At 35.2% G+C, this 17825-nt stretch overlaps 1 protein-coding gene across 6 annotated transcripts in view; it reads left to right on the top strand.

Annotated features, from left to right (window-relative positions):
* Window positions 1-17825, top strand: part of LOC138694820 (uncharacterized) — a 29055-nt gene that overhangs the window by 1457 nt on the left and 9773 nt on the right. Inside the window, exons 1-6 of one of the 6 annotated variants that reach the window (XM_069818920.1) lie at window positions 6079-6210; window positions 13806-13939; window positions 14052-14237; window positions 14565-14747; window positions 16389-16571; window positions 16864-17046. In XM_069818920.1, coding sequence (XP_069675021.1) covers window positions 13820-13939; window positions 14052-14237; window positions 14565-14747; window positions 16389-16571; window positions 16864-17046 — 855 coding nt within the window. In that variant the 5' untranslated portion in view covers window positions 6079-6210; window positions 13806-13819. Of the gene's footprint in view, window positions 1-6078; window positions 6211-13805; window positions 13940-14051; window positions 14238-14564; window positions 14748-16388; window positions 16572-16863; window positions 17047-17825 lie in introns of those variants that run through there. The other 5 variants (XM_069818923.1, XM_069818922.1, XM_069818921.1 and 2 more) reach the window with 5 other exon arrangements.

The following is a 17825-nucleotide window of genomic DNA, read 5'->3' as shown; positions in this document are numbered from 1 at the left end:
AATTTCGACTGCAATTTCCTCTGCCTACATCTCTCAGGGATGACATTGTGATAACTAACGTACTTGCTTACTTACTTACTTACTTACTTACTTACTTACTTACTTACTTACTTACTTACGGCTTTTAAGGAACCCGGAGGTTCATTGCCCTCCTCACATAAGCCCGCCATCGCACAGTGGTCCGGATCGCTTAAAAGCTGGTCAAAAATCAATTTTTCAACTTCGATACAGAATCTTTAAATCACATTCCAATAATTCTACAATACTTGGCCTTCAAAAATCACAGGTTATTTATTAATAATAACATACAGGTTTCACGATATATTTGTTCAAAAGTGACATAAATCCTACTTGTGTAATTTTACCTTAGTGATGAGATTTTAAAAGAGCCCTGATCAATTTTTAAAATGCATAAAAATAATAGTAAATATTTTTATTATATAATATTATGTCTTTTACATTATACACACTAACACGTAAATTAATATTATGTTTTAATATTAATTAGAATTTTTTAAAGTCAAGTATTATTTTTAAAAAGATACTTAAATATATAGAGAGTTTTAAAAAAATGTATAAATATGTACACTGTGAAACTTACACAGCTGTTAAGGGAAGCCTTCGTTTAGGGAATGTTGAAGGTTTCATCTCCAAGGTTATCCAAGGGCAACCTCTACGTGCCCAAGACTACCCCTGCGCGCTGTTTCCTCAATCCTCATGTGCCATAACTGCGACAGCTCATAGTCATAACTCGCGTTCTGTTTACTTTCCATTTAAAAGGGGGTTCTTTCCAAGCTGATTGAAACACTAATTGTATTCAGTCATCTTGATACGTTCAGTGGTTCAGGGTGTGTTTATTGTGCAAGTGCAAAATGAATTTTTCTGTGAGTCCCCGTGAACTTCACCATAAAATTAGACAACGGAGAAACGAATCGCGTAAGCAACAAGAAAAATATATCACGTCATATTTGACTAATAAATTTCAAATTAGTACTGATTGTAGTGCTGCAAAAATTTATACAATGTCATTAGACTACATTTTTTTCTTCCGTATTATCAGCGATGGGTGAAGTGTGGTTATAGTGAAACAAATTTTTCAAACAGATATTCTCGTTGGTTAGATCATGACATAACATTGCCTATTGAAAATATTTCATCTGTATCAACGCCGAAAAAGCATACCGACATTCCAAGCACATCGGGAAAGCTGGGTCGCGGTCGTCTTACAAAAGTATTTGGGGAATTAAGTGAAAGAAGTAAACGAAGAAAAGCAAAAGAAACGAGAGAAAATGTGTCTTCTGAAGAGCTCTCTTATGCTACAGTAATGAGTTTAAGGTCAGAAGGTGATGAAGCAGCAGCCAAATTGTTAAAAGAAGTAACAACCACAACACCAAGCAGAGGCAAAAGAATTCGTGATTATTGGAGGAAAGAAAAAAAGGAAAGTACTAGACTCACAAATGAAGAAGCTTTTTCATTAATAATAGATTCAAATCTGTCCAGACATCAATATAAAACAATTAGAAAAATGGCTGTTGCACATAACCATGATCTCTACCCCAGTTATCAATCCGTTTTAGAAGCTAAAAAAGAAACGTACCCCCAAGGCATACAAGTAACCGAAAATAAATGTGAGGTCAAATTACAGTCTCTGTTACATCATACAGCCTATAGAATCTTGAATATTTCACCTCTAAGTAACACAGAGAAAAACTACATGTTGCATTGTAAATGGGGTTTTGACGGCAGCTCTGGTCATTCGCAATATAAACAGATATGGCATGAAAAAGAGAAAAGTGATGAAAGTTTATTCCTTACGTCATTGGTTCCCCTGCGCTTGGTTGATACTGAAAGTGGAGATGTTGCATGGAGGAATCCCCGTCCTTCATAAACTCGATTCTGCAGACCTATTCGCCTTCAGTGGGTACACGAGACAACGGAAATAGCCCAAGCAGAGAGAGAATATGTAGAAAATCAGATACAGGACTTGCAACCATTTACATTAGGTAACATCACAGTTCAGTTTTCACTACTTTTAACCTGATAGACGGGAAAATATGCAATGCATTAGCCAGGTCATCCAGTATGAAGTGCTACATCTGTGGTGCAAAAATTTCACATATGAATAATCTTGAATTTTTACAACAACAGTCAGAAAATACCTCCAATTTTGTCTTTGGATTATCAATTCTACATGCACATATAAGGTTTTTTGAATGCATACTACATATATCTTACCGGCTTGAATTTAAAAAATGGAAGGCAAATGTACGAGATGGAAGTCGAGAAATTATGAAGAAAAGAAAGAAAACTATTCAAGATGCATTTCGAAATAGATTAGGACTTATTATAGATACACCGAAGCCTGGATATGGGACTACAAATGATGGGAACACGCAAGAAGATTTTTCGAAAATACTAAAGAAGCATCTGAAATAACTGGAGTTGATTATGATTTAATTTCACGATTCAGTGTGATTCTTACCACAATTTCGCGTTTTCAAAATACAAGTGAATCGCGATTCAATATATACTGCAGAAAGACCGCAGAGCTGTTCGTCAAATTATACCTATGGTATTATATGCCACCAACAGTGCACAAAATTCTCATTTATGGGGCATCTATTGTAAAATCAGCTTTATTACCAATAGGAGAATTATCCGAGGAAGCAATGGAATCATTAAACAAAACTGTTAGAAGATTTCGACAAGATCACACCAGAAAGACGTCAAGAATTACTACAAACTTTGACTTATTCCATAGGCTGTTTCTTGCATCAGACCCTTTAATTTCCAACCTAAGAGAGCTCCCCAAGAAGAAGAGAACACAGTTACCACTGCAAGTGCTCCAGTTGCTCTCTACACCTGAAGGGCCAACAGCGAGGGCTCGGGAGATTCTGATTCTGAAGACGAGTGATGGAGGAGGGGTCCGGTATAGATGTAAGTCGCTAAAATTCATTATATTCCTCATTTTAAACAATTATTTGTTGATTGGGCATGGCATAATGTAGATTGTAAGTAGGGAGATATTTTTGACCATGTTTTTTAATATTCGGACCACTGTGCATCGGTCCCTACCCTGAGCAACATTAATCCAGTCTCTATCATTATATCCCACCTCCCTCAAATCCATTTTTATATTATACTCCCATCTACGTCTACGTCTCGGCCTTCCCAAAGTCTTTTTCCCTCCGGCCTCCCAACTAACACTCTATATGCATTTCTGGATTCCCCCCATACGTGCTACATGACCTGCCCATCTCAAACGTCTGGATTTAATGTTCCTAATTATATCAGGTGAAGAATACAATGCGTGCAGTTCTGTTTTGTGTAACTTTCTCCAGTCTTCTATAACTTCATCCCTCTTAGTCCCAAATATTTTCCTAAGAACCTTATTCTCAAACAACCTTAACCTATTTTCCTCAAAGTGAGAGTCCAAGTTTCACAACCATATAGAACAATCGGTAATATATATAACTGTTTTATAAATTCTAACTTTCAGCTTTTTTAAAAACAGGCTAGATGACAAAAGCTTCTCAACCGAATAATAACAGTGATTTCCCGTCTGAGTTTAATTTCCTCCCGAGTGTCATTTATATTTGTTACTGTTGCGCCAAGATATTTTAATTTTTCCACCTCTTCAAAGAATAAATTTTCCAATTTTTATATTTCCATTTCGTACAATATTCCGGTCACGAGGCATAATCATATACTTTGTCTTTTCGGGATTTATTTCCAAATCTATCTCTTTATTTGTTTCAAGTAAAATGCTCGTGTTTTCTCTAATCGTTTGTGAATTTTCTACTAATATATTCATGTCATCCGCATAGACAAGCAGCTGATGTAACCCGTTCAATTCGAAACCCTCTCTGTTATCCTGGACTTTCCTAATGGCATACTCTAGTTAGAGCAAAGTTAAAAAATAAAAGTGATAATGCATTACCTTGCTTTAGACCGCAGTGAATTTGAAAAGCATCCGACAGAAACTGATCTATACTGACTCTATATATTGTGATAACAGTGTTAAAAATCCTGCCAAATCCTAATTAATCACATGGTGCCACATTAATATAATATTGTAATATTCTATGTCCTTTGCTTTGTTGTTTTTTTTTTACTATTCATTATCTATGTTTACATATGTACATATATCTTTTAGGGTATACTAAGTCCGTAAAGGCTACCCTCAATGGGGGCAGTTTGTAAATAACAATTCTTTATTAAACGCTCCTTTCAAACTACAAGATTATGAGATTATTTGACGATGATACAGGAAAGATGAAATGAGGAAGGCAGAAGTGACAGGAGACCACAGAGGTAAATCTATTTGTAAAAAATATGTTACGAGATGTGCCCAAGATCAAACTATGGTCTTGTTATTACAGAAACAATCACGTGAATGAAATACGTGTTACCTCAATTTTTCTCCATCACTTGCTGAACATTATAGGCAAGTGAATTTTTGTATTCAGTATCATAAGGGGAGATATTTGGCGGTTCTTGTAATAGTACGGATAACAACATGAATGTATCTTGTTTTTAAATTTACAGACCTTTCCTCGAAAGATACCATGTTGAGCAAACAAGATTTTATCTGCTAAACCATTGGCTTTAATGACACATGACCTCCACAGCATTTTCCTTGAATACACGTTGTTCCAAAGTATAGTTATTTACGGAAAACTTTCCTCATAGTCCTTACTGCCATAATTCTCTATTACTAATTTCCACTGTTAAAGAAATGGTGCATCGCAGAATGAAAACGTGGTAGCCTAGTGCACAAAACTGTTCGTTTTCAACATTACTATCTCACACCCAGACGTCGTCGTTCTTCACCCCAATTCCAATTCCAACCCCCACCCACACCTTCACTTCCACTTCCACTTTCACTTTCACATCTTTCTCTTCCTCATTATCATCATCATTTTTCACGCGTTGGTAGCATTTTTACATGGAGCAATACATATCTTGCTATATCCAATGCTTTCTTGTATATATAGCCTATATTTCGTCTTCCTATTCGTTATTTAGGATAGTAAAGTGCTACATTAGAAGGAAGAGGCCCACACTTGCTCGCGTCTGGCAGCGAAAGCAGGTTGCCCGGGTTCGAATCCCAGTCGGGGCAAGTTATCTGGTTGAGGTTTTTTCCAGAGTTTTCCCTCAACCCATTATGAGCAAATGCTGGGTAACTATCGGCACTGGACTCCGAACTCATTTCATCGGAATTATCACTTTCACTTCATTCAGATGCTAAATAACCTGAGATGTTGATACAGCGTCATAAAATAACCCACCAAAAAAAAAAAAAACCAAGAGGGCTATTTGGCTATATATAGCCCTCTTGATTAGGTCTCGCTCGAGCACGACGATGGTTAGCAGTTAAGACGCTTTTATAGGTAATGGAATATTTATAAACTTTATAATTCAAGAAAATATAAATTTATTGGCGTTGTATAATGTGTTTTGAACATTTCAAATTTAATTTAACAATTTGTGATAATTATTTCAGTTTTATCATTATTTATAATATTTCCTCATTGTCGATCGAACATGCGCGTGGAGCGGGAGAACTGGAAATACGAGTTCCAAGAAAGCCGATCAAGCGATAAGGAATGAACGAATGCATTGTTGAACTGGTCTTTGAAAACTACACTCTGGTGTCAATAAATGATTATTATATTCCATTAAGGATGAAAATAAATAAGAATGTGGAAATAGAAGGAGAAATGACACGTAAATGAAATGTAACAAAGGTAAATGAATGGAAAATCGAATTTTAAATTCTCATAGTCGCGCGGCCTTTCCAGGCGTGAGGCCCTAGGCGGCATATACCTTGGCCTACAGTATTTCGCCTTTATGTAGCGCCGTCTCTGCTGAGGATTAAAATCGCTTGACTTTCATCATCCGGAACGAAGTAGCCTAATTTATCTGATTGATTGTCCGGGATATATTAGACATTAGAGTAAAGTAGTATCAGAAATAAATCTCGCATACTGAGCGGTTATCACGGTTGGTAATGTCATGTCATTAGTATCGACCTTCAGGGATATTTTTATTTACAATGTTCTTACAATGTATATTCGCCTGTCTACTTACAATAATCGTCCTCGCGGTTCATCCCATTATTGATGATCTCGTCCTACATAGTTTGGTTTGTTTGGTGGTCCTATTTCTTGCTGATCCTCATCTGTAGTTTATAAGCAGAATATACATGTAAGTAATATTAGGCTTTATAATCATTATAGTAAAGTTGTACTTAAGTTAAATACGCTGGGAATAAGTGTTTAAATAGTCTTAATTCTTGAAGTAGACATAGTTTCAGTACTGGTACTGCAAGTGAAATTTGGTACCTACTATTTCCATGAAATGATATTAATTGCATTGCGTTAACTATACAAACTAAAATCTGAACATGCAAATGGGCAAGTTTACGATAATGTACAAATTTTATTTTTGGTTTTTCAATATTTTACTACTAAGAACAGCTATATTTTCAAGAAAATCTAGGTTTTGTAACAGCCGGATATATTTTGACATTCCGGTAACACTGATATTTCATGGTTGTAATATTAAGGTGTAGGCTATTTGTCGAATGTCGCAGCAAAATGAAAATTTATCGTATATATATATATATATATATATATATATATATATATATATATATATATATATATATATATATATTGTTTATGTGTTTCTTAGTTCTACCGCCAGGAGCACAAGAGAATGTTTTTTATTCACCGCCAGAGCGATCAAATGAGGAAATTTGTGTTCTTGGTCCAGGGAAATACTCGTAATTTTCAAAAACACTTGTCTTATTCCTATATGAGACTTTCCCTGGACAAAAAGAACAATAAAAATGGAGTAAACATTAATCGACACCATACTAACGAAAGATAAAATAATTAATTTACGGTATTCGATCTTTTGAGTTAGTGGACGCTTCTCGCACCCCTGGCGGTGAAAAAGAGAGCATCAAAACGTTTCTTGCGCACCTGAAAATAGAAACATTGAAATGCGCGACGTCTACAGCATTGCCAACTATGCCATATTTTTTTACCCTGATGCGATATGCGATAACACTAATAGGATAATACGACGATTTTTGTTAATGATAACATTCCTCTGAATTCATTCAACTTTGCGTTCCATAGGAAGAAATTATCACATAAATTAAACATATTTGAAAAGGTGGATTCCAAAGTGTCCTAAATCTGATCGGCTTCCCACGAATGAACTGTTTCAGACTGTGATGCCCATAGTCACAATCATTTCAACAGAAAAAAAAAAAAATCCGAACTGCTGAAATGAAGTGTTTATCAACTTTTTGAGAGGTCTGACTTCGAATCTGAATCAGAATCACACAAAATACACTGGCCGTCGGCAGCAGTGCTTACTCTGATTCACTCTGCACAGAATAGTAGGCCCTACCGGTAATAATAAGCTCTGACATCATTAAATACCAGTGGCGTATACTAGTTACAGGGTTTGGGCTACCACTGACCCTATTATTACACAAAATATATTTTAAAACCCCTATAATAAAATTCCTTACATATTTATGTGAATTCCAGACGTCTTGATTGGGACGAAAATACGTTGATGACTTCGTCCTTGAAATTACAGTTGGGCCACTTGCAAAGTTTCTGTAGAAATGACTTTTCAATGGATATTAGTGCCAAGCCGGATAAACGTTCTTGTGTATGAGTTAATCTACAGTAGGATTTTATTCTCTTCAACGCAGAAAATGTTCTTTCTACCAATGCTGACGTAGCTGGTATTGTCACAATTAATGTTGCCAATTTAAGGACTTCAGGAATAACTTGGTTCAGCTGGTTTTCATATATGGCAGATAATATTTCATGGATAGGTTTGTTCGAAAAATCAAAGACTTCTGCTGAATATATTACACTTAATTCATTTTTCAAACGTACTTGATCGAAGTGACTGTTATAGGACTGAAATAATTTGTTTAGTGCCTCATTCGGGAAGTTTTCTCTATAAGCAGAAAATTTTTTAGAATCTAGAAGATGTGTGAACTGAAGCTTTCCATAATCAGAAAATCTGTCAGTAATTTCCATGTGCATACGATCTAGTATGCTGTAGTACAGCTGCCTGTATTTCAATTCATCATCTCCTTTTCTTCGCTTTAATGGTGGTTCCATTGTATTGGCTAAAGAATTTTCATTTTCCATATTACTCCATATGGACGGAAACCCACCACGTCTGAACTCGGATATAGTTTTTTTTTAACTTTGATACCTCTTGCAAGTAGTATGCTATGTCTAGACTTTTTGTCTGAAGAATATTGTAGAGCACATCTGTATGTGCGAACACTCTAGCATAGACTTCAAGAAGAAATATATTCTGAAACTGTGTGAAAAAATTCAAATATCCTTGAGCCTGCACATTTACAGCATCATCCCAGTTTTCTTCAGAGTCATTACAAATGATATTTTTAAAGAAAGCAGTCCGTTTTTCTCTGTATTCCTTTACTGTATTTACAAGCCGAGATGCAAAATTCAATCTAGTTGGTGCTACTTTTGGGAGTTTCTTGTTCATAAATTCCTTGAGTTTTCTGATCTTTTAGGAGATGATGAGAAAAATGCAGCTAAACCCGACAGTGTTTTGAAAAAAATGCGGCATTCTGGAATGGATGAAGTAGTTTGTTGCAAAACTAAATTGAGAACATGGCTGTAACAATGGACAAATAGTGCTTGAGGATACTTTTCTTGAACTTTTGTTTTTAAGCCATTAATATTTCCCGCCATAACTGAAGCACCATCGTATGTCTGTGCAATTAACTTATTGCCGACATTGTATTCTGCTATAACACCTTCCACATGCTGAAACAAAGCAGCAGCAGTTTTGTCCGAACTGACATTTGTGAGTCCTATAAACCGTTCTTGAACATTGGCAGTACTGTCGACGTATCTTAAAACAGTGGACAATTGACTCTGATTAGAGCAGTAACTTGTTTCATCAACACCAATGGCCACAAAAGGTTTTATGTTCTTTATCATAACCCCACTTATAGCAAATATTAAGTCATTCTGAATTGCGAGAGAAGTACCACGAAATACTGTTGAACTCTCAAGATGATTGGCCAGTAAATGGTCAAATTCACTTAAGGAACTTAAATATTCAATATAATTTCCTATATTGTCTGATTCCACACTCTCGTTATGACCCCGAAAAGCCAATTCTTGTTTTCCTAGAAAGCAGACTGCGTTAATAAGACGCAGTAAAATCTCCCGATTTTTTTTTCACAAGAGCATTGTGTTGGTTGATGTGTAGAGCTTTTTGCTTATCTAGCTGTAAATCAATTCTTGTCTTCCCAAAGTTTGCAAAGTTCATGCTACTACAAATATGAGCTTTTGATTTGTCGTATTCTAGGACTGCTTTTCGAAGGGAGTTCATATTAGAAAACCCCTCTTTTGACCACACATTAGTTTCGCGGCTAAATAACAAACATGGCCAGCAAAATAGTTTAGACAGTTTAGAAGTACCACACAACCAATTCCACTTACCATATGATGTTGAAGTGAAATGGCGTGTGTACTCACGCTGTTTTTCTTTTACGTCCATGGACAAATTTAACTAAGGAGTTGGTCTTTCCATTTTCACAATTTCAACTTTCTCGTTTTTATGTACGACGGTTAAAAGGCACTTTTAATAAACCTTCTATTACACAGTCATTTTCAACACAAACCTCTCCAGAAACTTGTTCTGCCATATTTTTCACAATATCACTTAATTGGGAAATTAAAAACTTAATAATTCACAATTAATATAATTCTTAGACACTCGAACAAATCACAGATTTAAAATAATGCACTGCAAGAACACAATCACATTCAATTGCTAGCGTACTAAGCATATTGCTGCTTCGCGCCTTCGAAGAACCCGATCACGAGAGCAGCAACTCACCCGCCTACACTGCACGATAGAAACAGTAGGGAGCAGGGGGACGGGCAGTTGTGCTACAGGACAGCGTGCGCGGTACGGTCACAGGCTACCTCACATAGCAAGCGGTTTCTCCAGCGATGCTGCCTTGACAACTTGTTTCTTTTCGAGAGCAGAGAGCGCATATAAATCTAACAATTACTTTAATTTTAATTACTATGGTAAAACTAATAATATAAACTTATTACATTATGTTATATTATAAACTTTTTCTTTTGTAATTTCCTTGGGCTACCGCCGGTAGCCCCGGTAGTCCGCAAAATACGCCCCTGCTAAATACTGGGTGGTCACCTAGTCATAAGTTCTCAACAAACAGAATGCAACCCTGTGCAGAGGAGTGTTATATTTTATTACACTTCGTCCCAGCGTCCTATTTAGAGGACGCCAATTGTTGTCAGTATATCAGATTGAAACACCAAACTATCTGCTATATATACAGAGGGTGCCAAAAAATGTATACACACTTCAAACAAAGAAAAAACTGTTAACATAGCAAAGCTGAATTAACACAAACAGAAAATGATGGGCACTAATCATCTTAGACTTTTACAGTTACAACAGTTGCTCAAAATGCCCACCATGGGCGTCGACACACTTCTGAGAACGTTGAACTACTGTTCGAGCAACGTTTGCCAGATCTACCCTTGTAAACATCGCATACGGTACCATGAGTCTCAAATTTGTCACGAAGGCTTGCAATTGTTAATCGCGTTGGTGGTTCTGTTCTGTACTCACGTCTCCATTGCCGTTGACTTCAACAACATTCTCGGTTCTCCAATACCACTTCAAAATTGCTTTCTGCTGTTCAAACGATAATCTTGGCTCCATTTTGTTGCTGTTGTTGTTGTTGTTGATTGACTTGTCGCACTACAACGCTAGCATAACGTATGTAAGTCTCTTCTGTTTACAGGCCATCATACTACACATTACCGGTACTGTTGTTTTTCGGTCCAACTTTGAAATATATTAAATAGATATTTCCTGTCAAAGTGTGTACACATTTTTTCGGTACCCTCTGTATATTCACATAACATTAATTACATTACCAAAATCTCGGATGATATTGGCAGTGATAGGCTATACATATATCTACAACGTCTTTGATTACGAAGTACAATTGTGTAGGGTGAAGAAAAAATATAAAATAAAATAAAATTGTAATAGAAACCAAGTCCAAAATATTATGTTGTACATCAAGACAGTTCAGTTTGTAACATGATACACACAATTAACATAATTAGGACATTGTGATTACTAAAAGAAAAATAAGCTACTGTCCTCTAAATAGGACACTGGGATATAATGGGTTTAAATGGTAACATGTAGAAGAGAACAACCACCAGGATCGCCACTGTTGATTAGTAACATCCTCTAGATGGAAGTACAGTTGCTCTATGCAATTCAAATGGGAGTTATAACGTGACTTCTTCTATGCTAGATGGCAGCATAGTGAAATTGATAGCCATGGATGAATATATTCATTCATGTTGTTGCCTTCAAAGCCCATAAGAGTGATCAATCAGCTATGTGTGATCTGGGATTATACATACATAATACATACATACATACATACATACATACATACATACATACATACATACATACATACATACATACACACACATACACATACATACATACATACATACATACATACATACATACATACATACATACATACATACATACATACATACATACATACATACATACATACATACATACATACATACATACATACATACATGTTGTTTTCTAATGCCAGGCGTTTGACAATAAAGTCACTTGACCTCTTGCACTCCAATATTTTTCAAAGATATTATCATGGCCAGCCACTGAAGTACATACATACATACATACATACATACATACATACATACATACATACATACATACATACACACATACACATACACACATACACACATACATACACATACATACATACATACATACATACATACATACATACATACAAGCTCACATTCGCACACACACATCTAATGTTCGGTACCGGTATTTTGATTTTTCTTCCATTTTGCATTCATTAATGTCATTATTCATGGCCGCGCATTATTTCATCGTACAGTGACATCTATTTTGAGCTCATTATCTCTTAATCAGAAAAATATCTAAATTATCGTTAAAGAACTAATTACTACAATGTACCCTGTGGAAATGAAGATACAGATTCTGTACATAGGGATATAATATGGGAAATCAATTTTTCTGTGAATTTATTTGGCTTTGTAAACAAAGCAGGACATAGGCATGAGTTTCTCCATTTTACTTCACTATCCCTTCGTGCCCAGAGAATCTTCACGCGAACTCCCGAGTTTATTGTTCCATGAGCAGACAATGTACCGGTATCAGTCAAATACTTTCTTCTCTGTTCATTTTAGGGGAAAATGTTGTAATTATATTTTTTAAGAATTAGAAAATGAATCAGAATGCAACAATAGCACGTTTATTTTTTTGTGTGCTGTTAAAGAAAATATCAATGTTGCCACGTTTCATAATTCTTCTATCAGTAATTTTGTTTCATCGATGTGGGTCATGATTAGACTGCAGTTTTGTACATTTCCATGTTCACTGGTAAAGGTATCCCCGTAACATGCCATGAAGGCACTTGGGGGGCATGGAGGTAGAGCCCCATGCTTTCCATGACCTCAGCACTAGAATGAGGTGGTGTTTACAGTTCACTGGTACATAATGAAAGTTAATTCACGTTCATTCTTCTGCTTCTTAAGCCATATATAGCCTAATTAATGTTAATGCTCTTTAAACTTGTTCAGAACACTCCCAGTTTACCTATTTATTCGTGTCACTATTTCAAAACTTTTCTTTTAAAAATTATTCGTAACTTCTCTTATATTTGTGCATAAACTGATGATGTTTTTCATTATATTTTAACTTTTGAACTTGTTCGTTTTTCTTTCACTTTAAGATTTTAAGAAATGAAAATTAATCAGTACCATGCCGGTACCAGTAGATACTAATACTTAACATCAGAAACATTTTCTTGACTAGTATGTAATCCTATAACATTTTCAATGGTTCGGGCAGAAGGAAGGAAAATTTGTACAATTTAATACAGTTCTAAAAGTTTGAGGTATGTGGATATAAAGGGGAAAAATTGAGCTGCTGTCTGGTATGTTCCTGGGTAGCTCAGTCGGTAGAGCATTAGCACGCTCAGCCAAAGGTGCCAAGTTAGATACCCTACTCTGGTACAATTTTTCTCTTGAAATTATTCAAATCAGCTTCAGAGGGAGCTATACCTGAAAGCCAGATTTGCATGATAAAGTTCTGTCATACACAATATCCCTATTCACCAACACTAAAATTGTTGTCGCCTCACTGCTACTGTGTATTCATTATTGAATGGAAACTGCAATTTAGAAATTAATTGATATGTCTGCGTATACCACTTTAACGTAATGGATATTTAAGTACTGTGCCTTTATTCCATTAATGGGATTTGAAGTTGTACTAGAAATAAGAAATGATAGAAAAATTGCATTGTAATAAGTTAACTAAAAACAAATGATTTTCAGTTAACAACATTTAAAAATATTTATAAGCTTTAATATGCTGATGGAACAAGTAGTGTACGTCAGAAATCATAACTAACTTAAGTAATGCTTTTATAATGGGGCTCATTGTGAACGTGGTGTTTTCCTCTGTTACTGGTATGTTATTAATTATTCTTGTGTAGAAGCATTATATTCTGTGAAGATGCTGACTTCACCACTAATAATTTGTGATAATCTTATTAATAAGATCAAATTGCTAAACATATTAAGTAAATACTTTGCTTGTGCACTCATGTGTTGATAATTTAGTTTTACAGATCGGAATGTCTGTATCTCCTCCATTTCAAATAGAGGTAAAACAAGAACCTGTCACGAATTCAATAAATTTGAATGTTCTTGTGAAAGAAGAAATCTCTGACATAAATGAGATGCCACAGATAGAGGTAATTTATATTATATTTATTATGGCTCATCAACCGTAATTAAAAAAGTCTACATTTTCTTTGATATCAGGTATTATTTTATTGGCATTAACATTGTTATAATGTGTTATAGGAAACATGCCAAGAGTCTGAATTTTCTAAAGAAGATCCCACGACGTCTTACCCTTTTGCGGATGAGTTAACTACTTTACATGAGGAATTTAAAAAATATAGAGAATTAAATTCAGAATTCCGTAGAGTTAAATTCAAACACTTGGAAATTTTCAAGGAAGAAACTGAATCTGCTATTCAGAATAAGGTAAGATAGTTCACTAAGTTATTATATATTGCATTAGATTTTAAGTTAATATTGCTGCTACAATAAACATCAGACACTAGTAATGGCAATGCTTTCGAAGTTCCATCTTCTTAAAATTTAAGAGTGCTAAGTCTCACATATTTAACTTAGGCTACCTCATTTTGCCAAATTTATTTAAATTTTCAGACGTCCGTATTTATGAAGAATTTTCCCAAATTTTCTTTTTTTGTGAAGAGATACTGTTAATTGTAGTACTTTTGAGATTTAATATTGCTGTACATAAGGTTATTTTATTGCTGTTAACATTATTTTTGTAACGTGTTGTAGGAAACACGTCAAAAGTCTGAATTTCCTAAAGATGATCCCATGCATTATCCTCTTGCCAATGAGTTAAAAATTTTAGAGGATGAATATAAAAAATACAGAGAATTAAATTCAACATTTCGTAGAGTTATACACAAAAATTTCGAAATTTTCAAGGAAGAAGCTAAATCTGCTACCCAGAAGAAGGTAAGATAATTTACTAGGTTATTATGCGTTGTATTACTTACTTACTTACTTACTTATGGCTTTAAGGAATCTGGAGGTTCATTGCCGCCCTCACATAAGTCCGCCATCGGTCCCTATCCTGTGCAAGGTTAATCCACTCTCTATCATCATATTCCACCTCCCTCATATCCATTTTAATATTATCTTCCCATCTACGTTTCGGGCTCCCCAAAGGTCTTTTTGCCTCCGGCCTCCCAACTAACACTCTATATGCATTTCTGGATTCGCCTATACATGCTACATGCCCTGTCCATCTCAGACGTCTAGATTTAATGTTCCTAATTATGTCAGGTGAAGAATACAATGCGTGCAGTTCTGCATTGTGTAACTTTTTTCATTCTCCTCTAACTTCATCCCTCTTAGCACCAAATATTTTCCTAAGAACCTTATTCTACATTTAAGTTAATATTGCTGCTACTGTAAACCTCAACAATAGTAGTGGCAATGCTTTCAAAGTACCATTTTCTGCACATTTCAGGCACTAGATCTTCTACAAAATGGGCGAAAAGTCCATATACCCCTATCACCAATATAGATTTAAAATGATTTGACTTGCCTATCATATTATGAATCGAAAACAACAGCATTTACTCTTTCATGGTCTCTGCATAGATGAATGCGTCTCCAGATCTGTTTGCTCATTTTCCATAGCATTTGTGGTGTGACAGTTGTGAAGACATTGTGCACAGCATTTTTCAACTGAGCATTTCAAACTTCCTGGTTTATGATTCGCAAAAAAGAATTGACTGTCTCCGTGGTCTGTTGGTCAGCATGCTGGCTTCCAGATCAGGAGGTCCCGGGTTCGATTCCCGGGCTCGGCGCTCGGTGAATTTTTCTTGAAGAAGAAGAAGAATTCCCTGGGTGTCTAGAGTCTGGAAATTTGTATGAATGTGAGTGTGGTTGTGAGTGTGCCGGGTTAATATTAATTAACCAATCATCACAAATATAAAAAAAAAAATACATCAGGACTGTCGCTGGGCAGTAACCTGAACACACGTTTCAGCGTCACATTGTTGACAGGTAACTCCATCTGTTAGCACAACCGTAAAGCATCTAATAGATGCTATAGAGTTACCAACAACGAGAAAAAAAAATTGTCTGGCGTGGTGACCTCAGCTTCGTGGTGATCGGTAATCTTTCATTAGGCGTTCACTGGACGTGGCCATACCAAATTAGTTGTTTAATTCTTACATCATCTGTTAATGTGAGTCACATTCATTATTCCCCTACTTCTATCATTTCTAATTTTTTTGTCTTCAAAATTTTCCCTCAACTCGTCTCCAGAAATCCCTTCTCTGTTGTGTTCAATGCCTTTGCTGTGCTTTTTAGGAGGCCATATTTCAGAACCATATGCTATTATGGGTTTGGCTATTGTGTTGTGTATTTCAAGTGTCTGGTAAAATTTTCAGAAAGATACAAATTACAATTTGTAGAATTTTCATATTTCAGGACCGAGTACCATTAAATTTTCTGCCTTAGGAAGAATTCTCCCATATTGTCGTATTTTGTGAAGACAAACTTTTTATTTTACTTTTGAGATTTAATATTGCTCTACGTAAGTTATTTTATTGTTGTTAACATTATTGTTGTAACATGTTGTAGGAATCATGTCAAGAGTCTGAATCATCTAAAGGAATTACTACGCCTTACCCTTCTGCTGATAAGTTAACCATTTTACAGAATGAATTTAAAAAATACAGAGAATTAAATTCACAGTTCCCAAAAGTTATAGTGAAACGTTTGAAAAATTTCAAGCAAAAAGCTAAATCTACTTTCGAGAAGAAGGTAAGGTGGTTCACTAGATTATTAGATATCATTAGATTCAAGTTAATATTGCTTTTGTGATAAACTTCAGACACTAATATTGGCAGTGCTTTCGAAGTTCCATCTTCTACAAATTTCAGAGTGTCAGTGCATACATTTACCTGGTTCTGCCGAATTTGTTTAAATTTTCCGACTCCTGTGTTTAGAAAAAATTCTCCTATATTTCTTTTAAGAGATATTTTTCATTTTACTTTTGATTTTTTATATTGCTGTATATAAGTTGTTGTTACATTATTGTTATAACGTGTTGTAGGAAACATGCCAAGAGTCTGAATTTCCTAAAGAAAATTCCACGCCTTACCCATTTGTGGATAAGTTAACCATTTTAGTGGATGATTTAAAAAAATACAGGGAATTAAATTCAAAGTTTCCTAAAGTTATACTCAAACGTGTGGAAAATTTCAAGCAAGAAGCTAAATCTACTGTCGAGAAGAAGGTAAGGTGGTTCACTAGATTATTATGTATCGTTAGATTCAAGTTAATATTGCTTCTACGATAAACCTCATATAGTAATACTGGCAATACTTTCAAAATTCCATCTTCTACAAATTTCAGGGTGTCAGTGCATAAATTTACCTGGATTTGCCGAAATTCTTTAAATTTTCCAACTGCTGTATTTGGAAAAAATTCTCACGTATTTTTTTAAGAGATACTTTTTATTTTTTATATTGTTATATATGTTGTTGTTTTCTAATGCCAGGCGTTTGACAATAAAGTCATTTGACCTCTTGCACTCCAATATTTTTCAAAGATATTATCATGGTCAGCCACTGAAGCACAGATTTTGAGGTGTTCCAAATCCATTTCTTGGTTTGAGTTGAACAATGGGCAGTTAGGGGACTGATATATTCCAATTCTATGCAGGTGTTTGGCCAAACAATCATGGCTTGTTGCCAATCTAAATGCAGCTACAGACGATTTTCGTGGTAAATCGAGAATTAACTGTGGATTATGATGCAGAGAGTTCCATTTTTTCCCTTGAGATTGTGTTATCAAATTTTGTTTGTTGAAGTCTGAGTATGTAGATTTAATAAATCTTTTCCCAGAGTAATACGTAGATTTAGTAACAGGTCTGTAAGTAGCAGTGCTGCCCTTCTTTGCTAAAGCATCTGCATTCTCGTTTCCCAGGATTCCACAATGGGAGGGTATCCATTGGTGTATTCATAATTCATAACATAATTCACTTGAAAGTTAAGGTGTAATATTATTTATGGT

Source organism: Periplaneta americana, chromosome 2 (assembly GCF_040183065.1).
Source record: "Periplaneta americana isolate PAMFEO1 chromosome 2, P.americana_PAMFEO1_priV1, whole genome shotgun sequence".
Taxonomy (NCBI): Eukaryota; Metazoa; Arthropoda; class Insecta; order Blattodea; family Blattidae; genus Periplaneta; species Periplaneta americana.
This window is presented reverse-complemented; position numbering and strand designations above follow the sequence as displayed.